The 19,576-nt window shown below is 35.3% G+C and overlaps 3 protein-coding genes across 5 annotated transcripts; 2 read left to right on the plus strand and 1 right to left on the minus strand.

Moving 5' to 3' along the window:
• The first annotated feature begins 1,700 nt into the window (after nucleotides 1-1,700).
• KU70 (ATP-dependent DNA helicase 2 subunit Ku70-like protein) lies at nucleotides 1,701-5,927 on the plus strand. 3 transcript variants are annotated; one of them, XM_079084479.1, is made up of 18 exons: nucleotides 1,701-1,866; nucleotides 2,165-2,290; nucleotides 2,437-2,514; nucleotides 2,674-2,790; nucleotides 2,916-3,030; nucleotides 3,140-3,245; nucleotides 3,339-3,456; nucleotides 3,554-3,637; nucleotides 3,720-3,778; nucleotides 3,884-4,017; nucleotides 4,097-4,365; nucleotides 4,449-4,510; nucleotides 4,600-4,660; nucleotides 4,742-4,834; nucleotides 4,921-5,041; nucleotides 5,119-5,211; nucleotides 5,295-5,460; nucleotides 5,550-5,927. In XM_079084479.1, exons 2-18 carry the CDS (start codon nucleotides 2,225-2,227, stop codon nucleotides 5,551-5,553), a joined length of 1,746 nt encoding a protein of 581 aa, XP_078940605.1. In that variant the 5' UTR covers nucleotides 1,701-1,866; nucleotides 2,165-2,224; the 3' UTR covers nucleotides 5,554-5,927. The 3 variants fall into 3 exon arrangements, with proteins under 3 accessions (XP_078940605.1, XP_078940603.1, XP_078940604.1); XM_079084477.1 differs by having other exon boundaries at nucleotides 1,704-1,866; nucleotides 5,119-5,221; XM_079084478.1 differs by having other exon boundaries at nucleotides 1,704-1,866; nucleotides 2,185-2,290; nucleotides 5,119-5,221.
• Nucleotides 5,928-11,569: 5,642 nt separating this feature from the next.
• Nucleotides 11,570-13,134, plus strand: LOC145165685 (uncharacterized). Its single transcript, XM_079084481.1, has one exon. It carries the CDS (start codon nucleotides 11,667-11,669, stop codon nucleotides 12,951-12,953), a length of 1,287 nt encoding a protein of 428 aa, XP_078940607.1. The 5' UTR covers nucleotides 11,570-11,666; the 3' UTR covers nucleotides 12,954-13,134.
• Nucleotides 13,135-14,492: 1,358 nt separating this feature from the next.
• Nucleotides 14,493-17,425, minus strand: LOC145165682 (putative serine/threonine-protein kinase At1g54610). The gene is made up of 7 exons (XM_079084480.1): nucleotides 16,510-17,425; nucleotides 16,130-16,414; nucleotides 15,726-16,043; nucleotides 15,414-15,641; nucleotides 15,227-15,327; nucleotides 15,018-15,135; nucleotides 14,493-14,943 (listed from the first exon to the last, which is right to left on the minus strand). The coding sequence occupies exons 1-7, from the start codon at nucleotides 16,891-16,893 to the stop codon at nucleotides 14,683-14,685; spliced, it is 1,695 nt and encodes a 564-aa protein (XP_078940606.1). The 5' UTR covers nucleotides 16,894-17,425; the 3' UTR covers nucleotides 14,493-14,682.
• Between the last annotated feature and the right edge of the window lie 2,151 nt (nucleotides 17,426-19,576).

A 19,576-nucleotide genomic window follows, 5' to 3' on the forward strand; every position in this document is an offset into this window, starting at 1 on the left:
AATGTTATTATTAGAAATATTACCAATAATTAATGACCTTATACACTCTTTCCAATATTTAGACTTCTTGTTTTCCTTTTCACGACACCTTAATAAGAGTAACTATGATATATTTGGGAGTATTTAGACTTTTATCGTCTTTATCCTCGGGTATATCTAATGACATATGTTTAGAAACCAAACAAAATAGATGATTATATATGATGTACATCCATGAAAATATTAGTTAAGATATTAATAATAGAGTTCAACATTAACAACAAAGTGAAAGCAAAACCATGAGGCTCACAAAATGAGCAATCACAACATGTCGAAAGATATGAAGCTTTCAATAAGCCAATACACGCACTCCCCAACATGAATACATCATATTGAGAAAGCAAACAAGAAGCTTAAAATGATCCAAAAAAGAGACTGACATAACATGCCGAGGGATATGCAAGTGTTCAACAACCCGATACATATACTCCCCCTCGCATGAAGATATCTCAATAAACAAAACAAACATTCTCCGATGGAATCATCTTACATCAATATTGTCGTAACACTCATATAAAATTTCAGTAAGTCTTTTAGGCATTATCAATGTTCGATATTAGATGTTGAAGTCTCCGACAATATCAATGGCTTATCATTTTTTTTTAAATTTATATAGTAGTTAGTTAGAGGTTGAGAGGTTTATGTCCTTACTTTCCATTGTTCTACGGACATGAAGAGTGCATTTTTTTAGTTATATTAGCGGATTGTCGATTTGACTGATTTTATGTAATGTTATATAACAATTCATTCTATAGCAATCTATCATATATTAAAGTAAAAAGTTTAGAGTTAATGTAACTATGTAATACAATTGTTTATTGCTAAACAATGAACCAACAATACACCTACAAGGAAACAAAAAATTCACATTAACAAGTGTTTGTTAATTGTTAAGTAACGAACCAATAATGCATATACTATATAACAACATATTTGTTATTTTATTTTTAGCATATTCTTGTTGCCTTTTGGTTGCCTAACGAGCATTCTTTGCAATATTATGGATTTCCTTGTTTCATTACATGGATTCTCTTCCTTTTTATGCTACTAAGGGGTATTATCGTGACATTCTTTTTCAATGTATCAAACCTTAATGATGCTTAGTGGGCATCCTTGCAACAATATGATTTTTCCTAAGAGGGCTTCTCTTCTTTCACATTCGGAGATCATTATTAGTTGTTTGTTTGGTTTATTCAGTATTCACATTCATTTTAAGACACATGGAGTAATGACGACACTGGTGGCGAAGCACCAACAATCGAAATCGACTTGTGGAGATGAAATACTCATCTGTTGCCGAATGGGAACACAACCAAATCGAGATCATAACGATTGACCTACGATTTGAAGAACCCCAACTACATTACAATAACCATACAAAATCCAGAATATATGATCTCCAAATCTCAAATAAATGGAAATAGAGGTCCTTTAAAGAGTAGAAATTATGACTTCAGTGTGTATGGTTGAAGTTTAAGCTAGACCGAACAAAACATCAATACTTGTGAGGAAAATTATTTATCCCAATTCTCAAACAAGTATTGAATATCTTTCATGTCACAATCGGCAAAACCGCAAACACAAGAGTTGGCGAGTGTATTTAAAATATGAAAAATTATGGTACAGTTTCGTCATTTTTATGAATAAGTCGAACAACCTTTTAATTGAAACTTCCAAGAGAAGGAGAAAACATTTCCCCCCGCCCAATGTTCCAACTTCCCATTGTGTCTCTTTATGCACATTAAAGATTAAACCCCCAAATTGCTTCAGAGGCGCAGCGCCAAAACCCTTCTTTGAACTGCTGCCGGATTCTCTCATCCACCGCCGGTAAAATCTCACTGCTTCCTCCACTTCTCCCTCTCACACAGACGTTGCTTTGTTGTTTGTTCTGAAAATTATACTCAATAGTCCATCCTTCGCCAAAAAGAGGAAAACTATGTTTTCGAAAAATCGAATGGGATGTTTTCAAGTGTAAATTTGTACTGCGGTAGAATGATCACACTAACGCTAGCATCGGAGTCCATGTTAATTGTTTTTCAAACTTTGTTTTCTCAAGCCTTGGAAAATTTGAACCCTACTATTAAGTATTTAACCCTTATGATAAATTCGAAGTTTCTGATAACAGTGTTTAACACGCTCTGTCAGTCAAGCGCCCGCAAGTGGTTGAACAGTTTTGTCAGGCTTAATGGATGTGGATCCTGATGACGTTTTCCGAGATGAAGAAGACGACCCCGAAAATGATCTCTATCAGGTTCTCTTCCCCAACTCGGTTCTCAGTATGCTATCGCTTCTACCTGATGTTTTATTTGTATCTTCATAATTATCTAGTTTGAATTTACCTTTTGATTTTTTGTCTTATTAACATATTGTTTTTGCTGTAACCATTCTGGACACTAGGAAAGACAGTCGAGCAAGGAACTGGTGGTGTTCTTGGTGGATGCTTCGCCAAAAATGTTCAGCATCACTTGTCCTGGGGTTTGTAAATATCTTTATTTACATATACACACAATTGTTACATGTTTTTCATCGTTCTAAAGAATTACCATGCCTCTTAGTTTGTTTACTGAATCCAAATGTTTTTTGCCATTTAAATCCGCAAGAGAATAAATGTTTTGTTGATGTAATGCTTTACAGGAAGATGAAGAGAACACATCTCATTTTCATGTTGCTGTGAGTTCTGTTGCACAGTCTATCAAGGTTCAGATCATCAATAGGCCATATGATGAAATTGCAATATGCTTCTTCAATACTGTAAGAAATCTACTCACTGAACTGAGATATTTTTTGTGATTTTTGGTACACCAACTTCTTTACTTAAATCTTTATTGCCAGAACTAATTTGTGTTAATGTTTATTCCAATGGGTATCATTGACAGAAAGAAAAGAAAAATCTGCAAGATCTTAATGGTGTTTATGTATTTAATGTTCCTGAAAGAGAACAATTGGGCAACCTTACAGCACGGTTTATAAAAGAGTTTGATCGTGTAGAAGGTACAACCATGGTGTCAACATACAAATATAACCTTTTTAAAATCTAATTGCATTTGATGAAACAAAATAGACTTTTCTTGTTTATCTTATGTCTGTTTTATGAATGCAGAATCCTTCAGTAAAGTTATTGGTAGTGAATTTGGTATTGTTCCTGGATCTAGAGATAATTCGTTGTACAATGCACTCTGGGTTGCACAAGCATTGCTGCGTAAAGGGTAGGAGTTTTATTATTTTTACCGTTTTACCCCTTTCTTAGGAAATTACTGCCTTACTCCTTTGAGGGTATAACAATGTTGTAAATTCTGCAGATCTGCCAAAACAGCTGATAAGCGCATCTTATTGCTTACAAATGAAGATGACCCTTTTGGAAATATCAAGGGAGTTACAAAACTAGACATGGCAAGAACAACATTGCAAAGAGCTAAGGTCAATATTATAGTTTAATGTAAATATTTAAAAAAAAAAATAATACTAAAACCATTACAATAAGAATTTACAAGATTCTCTTTTTGAACTGTTGCAGGATGCACAAGACCTTGGCATCTCAATTGAACTTCTACCATTAAGTAGTCCAAATGAAGAATTCAACGTCTCAACTTTTTATGCTGTATGTTGATTTTAATGAATATATGCATTAAGTTATCAATCTTTTAGCTAATTACACATCATCACATGAATCTTTTTAACAGGATTTGATTGGATTGGAGGGTGATGAACTAGCTCAGTTCATGCCATTGGCTGGAGAAAGGTATGCATGATATTGAATATTGATGAATGATGATCTTCCAACTATCATGGTCAGATTAATATGATAGTGATTTTGTACAATTTGTTTTTCTATTTTTCAATTCAGATTTGAAGACTTGAATAAACAATTAAGAAAACGTATGTTTAAGAAGCGAAGGGTTCGAAGGATCATATTTACAGTTGCAGGTGGCTTATCGATTGAACTGAATACATATGCACTGATTCGTCCCACTGTTCCAGGTCAGCAATTAGATTTTCTTATTCTGTTATTTTTAAATATACAATTTTTAGGACTGATTCCTTGTATTTGTTGTTGCAGGGACTATTACATGGCTTGATTCTGTCACTAATCTTCCATTAAAGGCTGAAAGGTCATTCATCTGTGCTGACACTGGATCAATAATTCAAGAGCCTCCAAAACGTTTTCAAACCTACAAAAATGAGGACATCAAGTTTGCAATAGAAGAGCTTTCAGAAATCAAGAAAGTTTCAACAGGAAGCTTAAGGCTTTTAGGTTTTAAGCCATTAAGTTGCTTGAAGGATTATCACAATTTGAAGCCATCAACATTTGTCTTTCCTAGTGATGAGGTTCTTACATCTTAATCCATACATAAAAATAATAATACCTTTTGGATACCCTCATAACTCAATCAAAGTTATATAATTTGCAGGAAGTGATAGGAAGCACTTGCATTTTCATTGCTCTTCATAGATCCATGATACGTCTCAAACGGTTAGTACTGGTTTACCATAGAACTAGCAAGGGTATTTGTGTCTTTTTTAGGATTCAGTTTAAGTTTCTTGTTCTTTCTATGTGTTCAGTTTTGCAGTTGCATTTTTTGGAAGCTCATCTCGTCCTCAGTTAGTTGGTCTGGTTGCACAGGTAACGTATCTCATATCCACTTACCTTTATTTTCATTTAATAATTCATGATTTTTTATTTATTTACTTTTTTGAAGCACAGGAAGAAGTTACTGATGGTGGTGGTCAGATTGAGCCACCAGGAATGCACATGATATATCTTCCATATTCTGATGACATAAGACCTATTGAAGAGGCAAGATGGTTTATTAAACTTATATAATGATAAAAGTATAGCACATCATTTAATTTAAGAGAATTGGTGTGTTTTGGTTGTTGCAGCTTCATTCAGACACTTCTGGCATGATGCCATTGGCCAATGATGAACAAATAGAAAAGGCAACTGCTTTGGTGAAACGTGTGGATTTAAGAGACTTCTCTGTTTGTCAATTTTCCAATCCTGGTATACCCCTCTCATAATTCACACACACACAGTGTGACAGACATTGTTTGTTATAATCTATGAAAAACATTGTGCAGCACTACAGAGCCACTATGCAGTAGTACAGGCTCTGGCTCTTGATGAAGATGAGATGCCTGAAATTCATGATGAAACTCTTCCAGATGAAGAAGGCATGTCTAGGTACTCAGATTTTTGATATTTACAACAAACATTTCTTGTTTGTTTTCAATGTTATGTATTTGTGTGATTTCAGGCCAGGGATTGCTAAAGCCATGGAAGAATTCAAGATATGTGTGTATGGAGAGAGTTATGATGAAGAAGAGGAAAAGGCTAAGGGAGCAAAGAAAAGGAAAACTGAAGAGGCAGCAGTTAGCAAGGCTGCATATTATGACTGGTCTAAACTTGCAGATGATGGAAAGGTAAAATTTTAAAGTTTTCTGCTGCTCCTTTTTATGTTTTTTGAGAAGTAATATTTTTAATAACATTTGTTGTGTTGTGTTGAGTGTAGTTGAAGGATTTGACTGTACAGGAGCTGAAGAGCTACCTAACAGCTAACAAGCTGACTGTTGCTGGAAAAAAGGAAGTTTTGATTACTAGGATCTTGACACACTTGGGTAAATGACAACCTTTTTTTTTTCACTTACTTTTGGATTGTTATGATTTGTGGAATGTATAGAAACCGATGTTTGGTTTTGACCCAAACTTTTATCTTCTCAAAAGTTTGATCTATCTAAAGTTTAAGCAAGATTTTGGCTTATGGCAACTTAGAATCTCCTGTGTTTGACTGGGCAAGCTTTCTTTGACTATTTATGATGATGGGGATGAAGACATTTTGTCTTTTGTACAGTCTAGAGATTCAGAAATAAAAGTAATCTGGATTTGTATATTGGTAGAGAAAAATATAAGCCAAACATTAGATTATTTTGATAAAGTCAAAATGAATAGTTATTTTAAAAAGAGAGTGATAAGTTTGAGGCTTGTATGAATTAATAGATACTTTATAGAGAGTTACACTACGAAGAAATATGCGTGAGAAAATAATTTGATGGTTTACTGTGGAGGTAAGAGGATAAAGGAGAGAGAAAGGTAAAAGAACTTGTGCTGCAAAGTGCAAAGGGGTAAATAACTTTTATGTGCAACGTACATGACAAGGCTTGATGGAATCTTTTAAATAGAAACTGCAAACTATTGGACTATATTCATAAATATCTAATAGGCATGGTGACGATTAGTGTAATTTAGTCAAAAGTTTTGAGTGATGAAAGAAAATCATGCTTTAGTGTTTGTCAAAAATCCAAAATGCATCAAAGTATGTTAGAAAAATAACACCACAATATCAAAAGTGTAACCTAGATAATTTCAAAGGTTATCAAAACACTTTATAAAATATGTGATATCGATCGTTTATTAAAACACTTTATAAAATATGTAATATCGATTGTGATGCATCGGACATCATAAAATTAGATTTGGGACAATCCAAGGAAACACAATCTCAACAACTGGTAAAATCCAATATCAAACACAAAATACCTTGCTTTCATATTATGTTCTTCGAGTCAGAATTTTTGCAAAGTAAATTTATGTATTCTAAAAGTATCTCTGCAAGAACCGAAATCATGAATTTATACAAAGATCAGTTGTTATTTTTGGTTATTTGACGATAAAAGTTGCGTCTATTGGAAACAAACTTAATGGTTAAGTTTTGGCGGAAAAGTAACAAATGGATACATCCATTGTAGTGGGGGAAAGTTGTGTCTATTGATAAAGTGCATGTGCATGAACTAGAAGGACTACTCGTATGGGTGTGAACTTTTGTCGCTTCAGAAAGCTTGGACTTGACTTTTATGCACTAATGAGTATATATATCACATGGATTCTAAGAATGTTGACTATGAACATTAGAATTTGTGTATAGCATGTGTGTATAGAATCTCCGGTTACTCAAATGAGTTGATAGGTTTAAACCTTAGGACACCCAAATTCTCAAGTATTTGAAATGTCTATTATATCAATACAAAAAAATTTAGTCTTCAAGATATTTTTATTTATGCATGAGTTTGGTTTTATGTTTGTTATTTTAAGTTGATCATGGATTATACTAAAATGGGTGAGGAGTTTTTGATGATTTTAATATCATCAAGCCATTTGGGATAACTGAGATTAAGTTAGCTAACTTAATTTGCAGGTCTAAACACATACCTTGAGATGATGTAAACAAATATGATTCAAACTGCAAAAGTAAGTTTTCCACACTAAACTCAATGCCAAACAATGTATTAAGAGGAATTTGTGTATCTCGCCATCATAGATATCAAAAGGGACTTAAACCCATCCCAATAGCGAACTTATTTATCAAGTTCCTAGCTAATACTTTCATCAAGTGATCAACTATATTCTTTGAGATCGAACAAACTCAATAGAAATCATTTGATGAGTATCAACTCATGTACTACATTTGACAGATAAATGTCGCTACTTTCTATTATATACTTGATTATATGCCTTGGTCAGTTGGCCAATGAAGTTGCACTGTCACATTGTATAGAAATTGGTTTTTAGCCATGATGGAATCTCATAAATCAAGTTCCTTAGCCGCTATGCCTCCTAGGTTTTTGTCTAAAATCCCGAATAACCAATCAAGCCTTAAATTTATCGATTGATCTATCAACTTTCATCTTTATTTTGAAGATTCACTTGCAACCTAATGGTTTGCAACCTGGCGGAAGATCAGACAGGATCCATGTATTATTTCACATGATAGAGTCCATCTAAATAAATAATTGCTTCTTTCAAAATAGCAACATCTTGGGACCTCATTGATTCATCAAAGGTTTGAGGATCCCCATCAACTTTACAATTAAAGTCTAGTTTCAAAAAAACAATATAAGTCATCCTTCTGGTCTTAACAAATTACACGTCTCGTCCCTAAGACTCAACCATTATACCCCTCTTCATATTTTTATATTATTTTGACACTGTTGTTAACTACAATGGTCATTTTTGTATAACGTTGAAAAGAACCTTAAAAAGCTATAATCCTTATCGAAATCATTCCCTCATTTGTTGATCCGCCTCTCCCACTCTTGGCATCTTCATCATCAACATGTAGACGTCAGCTACCTTCTGCCTTTGTTTCTCCTTTCTCCTGCAACTCCAACACCAATGCCTTAGAACCCCATCATCATCATCATCATCATCTCTCTCTCTCTCTCTCTCTGACCGTTGTCGACACCCACCACCATCTTTCATTTTTCTAGGTTCGTTATTCCTGTGATTTTTTTTGGTTGAGTTTTCTAATATAGCGAATGAGGTGATAGGAGGTACCGTTTTCTACTATCTCATTACATTTTTTGGGTATGCTTTTTTGTCACACCCCCAAACCGGAACGGCGGAAACGTTCGGGGGTGGAGGACGCCATGTACAATATCACAACAATTGCACCATAGTAATCAAAGCAAACACAACCATTACATTGAATATATATAAGGTATTTACATCTGTTCGATACATAGTCTGTATACAGCAAAAGTATAATCAAAAGTATTAAAAGACGCGACTATAGAAGCTCCGTCTTCTCAAAAACCTGCGAGTGTACCTGTCTACCGGTTCCCTGAGAATACAAGCGGTTTTGAAAGAGTATCAGCATTAAAGCTGGTGAGTTCATAAGTATGATTTTGTATTGAAAATCTATCTGTGAATCTGTAAAACATTTGCATGTTCTCAAGAAAATCCAATATTTTCTTTAGTAATGAAAAGTAGTCTTAAACCCTAAGACTAAAATGTATGTTCGTTATTGTATTCTGTAGTTGTATATCAAAATGTTAGTCTGTATGCCTGGTTACCACCAGTTGTATTGTATGTTTTGTTCTGTACGAAAATCTTTGTATGAAAACACTGGCTATCACCAGTATGTATAGTATGTTCTGTATGAAAACCCTGGTTACCACCAGTATGTATAGTATGTTCTGTATGAAAACTCTGGTTACCACCAGTATGTATAGTATGTTCTGTATGAAAACCCTGACTACTACCAATATGTATAGTATGTTCTGTATGAAAAACCTTTGTATGAAAACCCTGGCTGCCACCAGTATGTATAGTATGTTCTGTATGAAAACCATGGCTACTACCAATATGTATAGTATGTTCTGTATGAAAAACCTTTGTATGAAAACCCTGGCTGCCACCAGTATGTATAGTAGTTTTATTACTTAAAATAAAACCATGTATTTGTATCCCCTGGAATCCTCCAGTTTTAGTGTATGATAGTTCTATTAATGAAAATAAAACTATTTGAAGAATTGAAATCCCGTAAACAAATGGTTAGTTTATACTGTTGTGAGTTTGGTATAACCATGCTTGATATGACGTAGTGACCTCTACGACGTTCTTCAGGCGTCGGATGTTATGACATTTTTCACCCCAGGCATGCCTGCCTAACTGTAGCTAGCAGTTCAGGTGTGGGATTGTCAGTCCCGAATAGATCTATTCACAATTCTCACGCTCTTCCTCCAGGAGACTCTGGTTATACTGTGGTAGGATTTAGTTCCGCATCCCAAAAGGTACAATTGAAGTAGTGCCTCACAACCCTGTATTAACTAGTTTACGTGTACTATTGTATTGTTCTCTTGTACTTGAAACTATATGTATACTTGTAGAGTTAAATAATTATACTTAAATAATTATTTAGTGTTGTACTCTTGTTCTCAAAAAGTAGTAATATATGCCATAAACTATATCTAACATAGTTTATATGTTTGTTAATGTTTAAGTTCTGGACTTGATAAATTCGTGTATTGAATCCCAAACTATACCTATTATAGTTTGCATGTATGTTATGTATTCGATTCATGTATTGTACTAAAAACTTTGCAATTATGGTTGTATGTTGAAAAGCTTCCCTCGTGCTCAGCATGTTACAAAAGGGATAAAATATCTAAATATTTTATAAAATGTCGTGATCTCTTGGTTGTATCAATTGCATAAGTTTTAATCCTTTTGGAATCCTTTATATAAGAACACAAAATTCCTTTGTGTTTTGCTTGTATCCCCCCTGAAAACGTTAAAAAACAGTAAAAGTGTAGGGGTATGAACTCACAGTTGATTATGTGTACGAGCTTGACAGCAAAACCGGAAAGATGACCCTCGAGTTGGAGTACGCGGAATTAATGGTATCCTAATGATAATTAAACACATAATTGTATTTAAATTAGCGAATCTATTAATTAAAGTGTTAGAAAACACTTGCTTTTGAGTTAGGAATGTTACCGAGACTTGTATTTGTGGAAAACGAGGGCTTGTAGCCAAGGTTCACGGCTCAAGGCTGTTTGCGGCCGTGAACTGAGTTTGCGGCCATGAACGGTTTGCGGCCGTGAACGGTTTTCGGCTGTAAACGGTTTGCAGCCTTTGAAGATTTGAAGGCTGTTCTTGATGTTCTTGGGGAAAAACTTGAAGATTTGAAGGTTTGATCTTGATGATTTGAATGTTCTTGGGAGGTTCTTGAGAGCACTTGGAGAGGATTTTCGAGTGAAAAAGATGAGAAATGAGAAATCTCTCAGGGAAAAATTTTTATACCGGTTGGGTTTACGGTCGGAACTGGGTTTACGGCCCAAGGGTTTGCGGCCGTAAACACTTGGCTGAACGGTTTTTGCTGATTTTTCGAAGGAAAGTTGGATTTTTCGAGTGTTTTTGGTTCCGAAACTTATATAACCCCTAATTATGTATTTTAGATTATTTGCTAACCCACAAGAACTTAACGGAACAAATAAAATTCGAAATTTTGTTTAACGGAAATTGACTTTTGCTGACTAGAAAATGTCAGGTTATCACATTTTTTGCCAACGGGTGGTGGTGATGATAAGATTAATAATGGGGTGATTTAGTGGTGCACATGATAGTGATAGTAGTGAGGAGATGTAGTAGTGTAGATTGGTGTTGATGGTGGTAGTATTGATGATTAATGGTGTAGTAGTAAGGTGGTGGTATTGGTTATGGTGATTGATGATGGTTATTGGTAACGGTGGTGGTGGTGATGATTGGTAATGGTGCTGTAATTGGATTCAGTGGCGATAAGGATGAAGTTGATGGTGGTTGGTTGAGTCAACGATGAGTTTAAGGTGGACGTATGAAGTTGATAGTGGTTGGTTGATTCAATGATGAGTTTAAGGTGGACAGGGATTGTGATGGGAGGGTAGATAGGATTGGAACATACAGATTTTATAATATACGGAAAATAAGAAAATGATAAAAAAAAAAAGATAATCTGGTGTACTTAACAAATCTTCTTAAATCGTAACAAAAGACTGTACATGCAAGTTTCAGAAATAAAAAGATAAAGGCACATTAATTTTTTAAAATCACATGCATTTTCTAGAAACCACTGAGATAAACCACATCAAATTTTAAAAACTTTTGACTCAAATAGATGTAAATAACAAAGACCAAAATTTTACTTATACTCGTATTATAAAATTTACACAGAGTATATTTTTTGTTTTTTACATCATTTTAAAAATAGAAAAAGAAAATCCTCCACTGGCAAGCAAAGGAGCGGTAATTGTCAAATCTCTGATTTCTGTTCAAAACCCCACCTCCACCTCCACCTCTGCCGCTCCATTCCGCCATGAATTTCTTCCAATCCGTCTTCTCCGACGATCCAGACCCTTCCGATCTGGATGCAACCGAAGCTCAAAGCCCGCAATCTCTTCCTCAAAACCCTGGTCCGAGCATCCCAACCATCACTTCCGCATGGACCTTCGGTAGTAGCTTGATGAAAACCCTAGCCTCCAAATCCGAGTCCGTCATTGAAACATACCGCCGTGATCTAGAGGAATTCAGTTCCGGGATCAAGAAAGAAACGGCCGTAATCCGAGAAGCAGCCGCCAAAGCCGTAAAGGACCTGCCGACCTCACTCGAAGCTGGTGCTGGCTTGGCTCAAGAGTCGCTCGAGTCGGTCGGCCAAGCCATCGACGATCTAGGTACTACCGTCACTGAAATCATAGCTCAAGGTAAAGATACGCTGCTGGCCGTTGATTATTCTGATAGCGATAGTGATCTCACCGATGCTAATATTAGTCAGAGAATCACCAGTAGCGAGAATCTGCGGTTTTCCAAACCTTACAGTAGACTTGATGCTCAAATTCTAACGATTCAAAGTGATATGAACACGTATTTGAATGATCCTGAGGACCTTATGGAATATAATGAATGGAAACTAGGGTTTAAATTTGATGAAAAGGTGGAGGAGATTACTGATATCATGAATGCATACAATGGGGTAGTTGGGGAGATCTACAAAGAGATTGTTCCCGCAAGAGTTGATGAAGATTCTTTCTGGAGTCGATATTTTTATAGGGTTTATAAGATTAAGAAGACGGAAGAGGCGAGGGTTAAGCTTGTGAACAGAGCAATTTCAGGGGAGGAAGATGAAGACTTGAGTTGGGATGTAGATGAAGATGATTATGAAGAAAACGCAGAGTCTGGTTTGAAGGTTGAAGAGAAGGAATCTGTAGAAAATTCACAAATAGAAGATGATGATGATGACAAGATAGGTGTTTCTGAAACAAAAACTGAGGATCAAAATGAAACAAAAACTGAGGATCAAAATGAATCAAAAGCTGATAGCATGGAAGCCAAATCTGATGTGAAAACAGGATCAGAGGGGAAGACAGATAGAGATAGTGATATTTCTATTGTTTCTAGTCAACCATCACCTGAAGAAGATGGGTGGGATGAGATTGAAGATATAGGGAGCAGTGATGAGAACAAGGAAAAGGTGGTCTCCCATGGCAATGCTAGCCCTGTTAGAGAGGAGTTGCGAAAACGATTGAGCATTGCTGAGGAAGAAGAAGATCTTACATGGGATATTGAAGATGATGATGATGATGATGATGTGCCTGTTAAAGCATAAGAATCCTAATGTAATTTCAAATTTGATTCATCAATATTATCCTACCCCTTCTTTGGGGAGATTTATTTGGTAAGTATTTGGAACATGTTCCTTACTCCTTAGTTCTCATGTTCTTTCATGCTTGTGTTGTACATATTATGATTTTATCTTTTAAAGAAGCAGATTGCAATTTATTACCTCACTTTATAGTACTAGTAGTACACAACTCTTGCAAATTTACCTTTTGGTGTCAAATTGTCAATGTCAACTTGATTTGATCATATGAATAATTACGATTTGTTTGGTAAAATTAGTGTATGCTATATCAAATATGTGCTCAAATCAGGTCTTTGATTTATTTGTTTCCACTATAAGCTTTATATATTGAACATTTGAGGGTTAATTTACATTGGACTGGACTAGACTCAATCAGTTGTTTTTAGTGTTTGATAAGACTTAGGGTTTGTTTGTTTGTTTTTTCTTATGAAGTCGTGTATGGATGGATTGTTTAATGGAATGTATGTTTGGATAAAGTGTTGCATACAAAAAGTCTTTCTATTTTTTGCACTGAACAAACTCTTTGAATGTGACTTAATGATCATTTTTGGTTCTGTTCAAATCACCAAACAGTTTGAACAAATTTCAGCAACAACCAATTATCAACATGAGTATTAGAAGATAGTTATGACTTATGATGATATAAACCCTAACTTCAATTCCGTAAGCAAACTGATTTCATCTTTTTGCATGAACACCAACTCTAATTGCAAAAGAGAGGAAATATAAGAAACCAATAAATTGAGATCAATATGTAAGTTTTCTATAGGAATATGGTTGAAGAGTAAAAAGAAAAAACAAAATAACAAAATGATATTCATGTCATGAACTCATCTTTCGAGTAGTTTGGTTCACCAGAGGCTTTATATAATATACATAAAAAAAAAAGATTAATTCCATCATTCAACAATGTATTTAATAATACATCGGATCTTAGAGAATTAATTTTGCAAGTTGGACTTCATATATAGAAGATACTATTGCAAAAGTCAAAGATATGTTAAGAATTGGTTTTGCAAATACAAGATACCACCAATAATAAATATTTGAAGCCATTATGTCTTTCTAGATTTTGATGTACATGTTATTATGTGGAATTCAACAGTTTTCGAGCTTGATAATATGTTTATACAACCCAACATACATAAAGAAACATTAATACATTTTTTGCATACATTGGGCCTACATGTGGACAAATGAAAGGAATAGTTGGTCTTTGTTGACCACCCAAACAGTCTGGGAAAAACTCAACAGCATAGCTTTTTCTTTCATACAAAAATAAAAATAAAAATTATATAACTATGTATAGACCCATACCAAAATTGAAAAATGGGTAACAATTGATGACCTTTATAGTGTATGCAATACATGTCAAATTATTTATTCCCAATTCTACATAAACCTCCAAAACCTACTGAATCGAACTAAAATTAGCATTAAGAATCAAAATAAACAAAGCATGAAATCGAGGTATTGCTATCAGCAGATGTTGACACCAAAAAAGAAAGAAAGAAGTTTTGAATAATAATGTTTATTTAAAAGTAGGCCGACTTGAGAGTATCATTTACAATGCTTTCGAGACTAAGGAACGAGCTTCTTCTCACCATTCCAAAAAAAAAAAAAAAACAATGCAACAACAATATAAAATAACAACAAAATCCTTTACCTTTTTTGGGTTTCCAAATTCCAAATATCACTTTTCCTTGCTCTTGTTCTTGGATGATTTTGATGTATTCTTTCTTGATGGATCAACCAATGGTCCAGACCATGTCTGAATAGGAGCTTTCCCATATGAAAAATTGGAACTGAATGGCACGTCTGGAGGGTCAAAAGCTGGATCCATATGCATGTGATGTGAGGACCCCAACGGGTACCCGAGTGTCCCATCTTGATGAGGTGGCGGAAACTTCTCACTCTTGCTCTTTGCATTTGCATGTGTGATCAACCGTCGTCTCTGCCAACCAAATCAAATCTTGTTAAAACAAACAAATCTATTAATAAAAAGATAATAAAAAACGTATTTCATACATCAAGATTCATTTGCATCTCAGCATTTGCTTCAGGTGCAGGAATTGCCCTTGCTGGTCTTTCACGTGTGCGTGTCTTCTTCACACCATCAGCATTTGATTTACCAGCAGCTCTCAATCTACAAAAAATAAAAAACAATTTTATATAATCTGTGATACTCATAATAAGGTTTCTTTAATTTGACTTGGTGGAGAGTTCACAACACACACCTTCTAGCTTCTTCATCGCGTAATTTAGCATCCATCTCTTTGCTAGGTGGATATTTTGGAAGGCTTGAAGGATCACAAGCGTAGGGTTTTGTTGTAAAGAACTAAAAAAACAATAAATAACGAAAAATTAACATTAAGAATGCACAACAGATAATAAGAAATTTTGATATAAGCACGAAACACTCACTTCACTTCCCAAAGCATCCGTTGCAGTTAGACGCTGAGCTGGATCAATAGAAAGAAGGGTATCAATTAATGGTAAAGAAGATGCTGGAAATTCTTTAAATGTCTCTGCAATGCATCTTCTATACGACTGTTGTGGCTTAAATATCGTTGCATGTGGAAGCTTAGATTTTTTCCAATATTCATCAGAAGGAGAACCACATAGCTTAAAAATCTTATGAAGCTGCTCCACCTATTTACAAAGGATCAAACAGTCATTTAACATCCTACAAACTCGAAATAAATAAAAAAAATTATCATATCATTAATTAATTACCTCTGTTCGACCAGGCATGATAGGTTTCCCAGCCAATAACTCTGCTAAAATGCAGCCTGCACTCCATAGATCAATACCTACGCCATAATCAGTAGCTCCAAGAAGAAGCTCCGGTGGTCTATACCACAATGTAACCACCCGACTTGTCATTGGTTGCTTATGATTAGGATCAAAAAAGGATGCCAAACCAAAATCAGCAATCTTTAAAACTCCACCATTGTCAAGAAGAAGATTTGACCCTTTAATATCCCGATGTAACACATGGCGATTATGACAGTGTTCAAGGCCTGACAATAGTTGATTCATGTAACACTTCACCTACAACATCCATAAATGCAATTCTGTGAATCCAATTTTTGTGACATCCAGGAAAGTAATACTACAATGATTAGAAAGAATCTAACCTGGGGTTCTGTGAATTTGATTGTGGGACTTGCTGCAAGTCCAGCTAAATCATGCTCCATGTACTCAAAAACAAGGTATAAACTACATGACATTCTTGATGTCACTAATCCTTCTAATTTCACAACATTTGGATGATCTAGTCTGCGTAGTATCAAAATCTCACGCGCCATGAATTTCACACTTTCAGGTTCCAAATTGTCAAATCTAACCTTCTTCAATGCAACGATTTTTCCTGTCATTGTGTCCTTAGCTTTGTAGACATTACTGTATGTACCTTGTCCAATCTAAATCACAATATCAAAGAAAAACCGATCAAAACCATGGGTTTTGTAAAAAAGATTCAAAGAAAACTGAAAGGAGGGTGTTCATGGTTACTTGCCTTGTCGATTTTCTCAAAGGTATCAGCTCTCCGGGGTGTCCAGCCGTTGATAGCTTCTCCGGCGACTGCAGATAGCCAAGCTGGCCAGCCGGCGGCGACTTGTTCACCATGGATGTTCTTCGGTGGGTTACTCAGTCTGGGATTAGGCTTTGAGCGTCTTCTCTCACCTCTTGGTTTCGCAGCGCCGTCTTTTTGATCCACCGCATTTTGAGCCTCCCCACCACCGGCAGTGGCGGCGTCGGGATTTGCGGTTACTTCTGCTCTACCGGAATGAATATGTAAGCCGGTGTCTCTGTTTCGCCTCTTGTCTGCAACGATCTCAGAACTTGCAGGTCCGGAAGACGAAATCTCTTTCGCAAATACACACCCCATTCTTCGGCACATTAAAAACCCTAACCCTCATTCCGAGTCAATTCCCTTCATACACACCTGAATAATTATGGCGGAGAACATATTCCAACAGCAATGAATGAACTGGAATAATGGGTTTTGATTAAGATGCGGTGGTTGAAGAGATGAACCCTAGATTTCTTTTTTCCTTTTCTTTTTTCTTTCTTGTTTGCCCAACAAAGCAAGGGCAGCAATGATTTAGAGGTATAAAGCCCACAATTTATGGCGGTCAAATATGAGGAAAAACAAAAAGTTGATGGAACTGTAGTAGCTTTAATTGCTGTTTTGTTAGCTTTTAACAATTAAGAATGGGGTGCTATTGAAGAAGATCCATCTAATCCAATCTAATCTAGGTCACAAAAGTTGTCAATTTTGGGAGCAAAAGACAGATTGTTAACTTACGGACGACTTTCTTCAAGGGTTTGGTGGATTTGCAGAGTGACAGGGAGAGCTGATCTGCTCCCTCGACCTCTTCTACTTTCTCTCTCCTTTAACTTTAACAATATCGATTACTCAATTCACAATTGTCAATTGGTATATGCGTAATATTCAACTACTACTATTCCAATTTCTACAAAATCTATATCCAATTTTCTATGTTTCACTTCTATATACTTTAACATAATTCTTGACCCTTCTTGTAATGTCCTAGGTTTTAGCCCTAAAATAATGCGTTAGATAAACAATTAACGTAAAACCTAAAAATGTTGGGACTCACATAGTAAACGAGTTTTCACGTATTCAACACATTTGACTTGTTTCATTTTGAAATTTAAGGACGTAGTAAACTGCATACATTTGTCATAAAATATTATAACATTTAGGATTTAATCTATTTTATACAAATGAATGGCAATTATCAACTCTAAACTTTATTGTTGGAATGTATTAGGAGAAATGATTGATGTAGCAGGGGGAGTTATGGTTAATATTTGTTTTTGTTGTTGGTGTTTTTTGTACACTATTTATATGTTTACTCGTGTCATTTATTTACCTTTAATTTTATCATTCGTTATTTTTGTTCTTTAGTTAATAACCATTGTGTATTGTCCATGGTAGTCCGACATTTCATATAAAGAAGATCATGGGACTTGTGTTTTTCTTATGTCGGAGGTTATCAAGGTTATCAATTGAAGTAGTTTCTTTACCTTAGAGGAGTCTATTGTCTTATATATCTTACTTCCTCTTTACTCCACTCTTAGGGAGGAGGGAGTCGTTCCCTCCCAACCCACCGAACCCACTGCCACATCACTTTTTCTCTTTTATTTTTCTTCATTTTTCCGAACCCACAACACACAGAAATCCTATCTTTTTGAACCCACTCAACCCACTCAATTAAAAAAAATACAAAACTAAGGTACAAGTTTTAAAATACATGGTACAAGAGAAAATAAGAAAGAGAAAGTAGAGAGAGATGATGAAGTGGGTTAGTGAAACCAATCAACCCACTCGTTGAAGCGGGAGTGGTACAGCCGATAACTCTATTGCTAATTAAGATTTTACATTTGATTGTTTTGTATTTTTTTTAATTGAGTGGGTTCAAAAAGATATGATTTCCGTGTGTTGTGGGTTCGGAAAGATGAAGAAAAACAAAAGAGAAAAAGTGATGTGGCAGTGGGTTCAGTGGGTTGGGAGGGAATGACTCTCTCCTCCCTTATTGAACTTGTGTATTATTATTGTTGTTCCTGTTGCCAGTGGCGGAGCTTCAATCTTTCATCTGGGGGCCAAAAATATAATTTGTATCAAAATTGGTGACCAGGGGGGCCATAGTCAAAATTTTATATTTTTGGGTCTAATATGTATTAAACTAAAATATAGGGACTATTTCTGTCAAAAAAATCAGAGGGGGGGGGGCACAACCCCCTACCCCCATATAAGATCCGCCCCTGTTGTTGATGATGATGATATATGGAGGGTTTTCATGAAGTGGTGCTTAAAGCTTGGGAGACGTTAATACTACTTGTTGGGTCTTATGGAGTTTTAGGAATAATAAAGCTTTCGTGGGGAACAAATATCATAAGCAGTTTATCTTTGATTATATTAGAGAGTTTTCTTTTATTTGAAGTAAGAGTAGGAATCGGAAAATTGTTCTTTCTTGGCAGGGGCGGAACCTCTATAAGGCCAGGGGGGCCATGGCCCCCCTGATTTTTTAACTTACTAATACATGGTTTATATATATATGGTATTGATTTGATTTTTTAGTAACTTTTGGCCCCCCCTGATATCTTATGCAAATTTATTTATACAATTCAAGAAAGGTATTACAATTATTAATTTATTCCAAAAATACAAACATAAATTTTTTTTTTTGAACGGCAAAAAGAAAAAAGGCAAAAAATAAATCACGATCTCAGTCAATAAGTAATTAACGGAAATCCAAAAAATTACTGAAATAAAATCTAAACCAAACCCAATAAAATTAGGAAAGTAATACTCTATACAAAACCACAAAACGCTTCTAAATTTCTAATGTGCAATTTATTAACTCAATCTTTGAGAAACTATAAACCCTAAACTAAAAATTCTGCTGCGAGAAGGAAAATAAAACTGCTCACCTTCTCCGGAGTTCTCATCACTCACTCTCCCCTCTTTACCTTCATGATCTTTGTGCGGTCTCTATCTCTTCTCTCCTCCTTTTTCCGACTGCGACTCTGATCAACGTCTTCAACAGCCGATG

The sequence above is a fragment of the Lactuca virosa genome, chromosome 3 (assembly GCF_052849685.1).
Source record: "Lactuca virosa cultivar CGN04683 chromosome 3, Lactuca_virosa_CGN04683_v6, whole genome shotgun sequence".
In the NCBI taxonomy this organism is placed as follows: domain Eukaryota; kingdom Viridiplantae; phylum Streptophyta; class Magnoliopsida; order Asterales; family Asteraceae; genus Lactuca; species Lactuca virosa.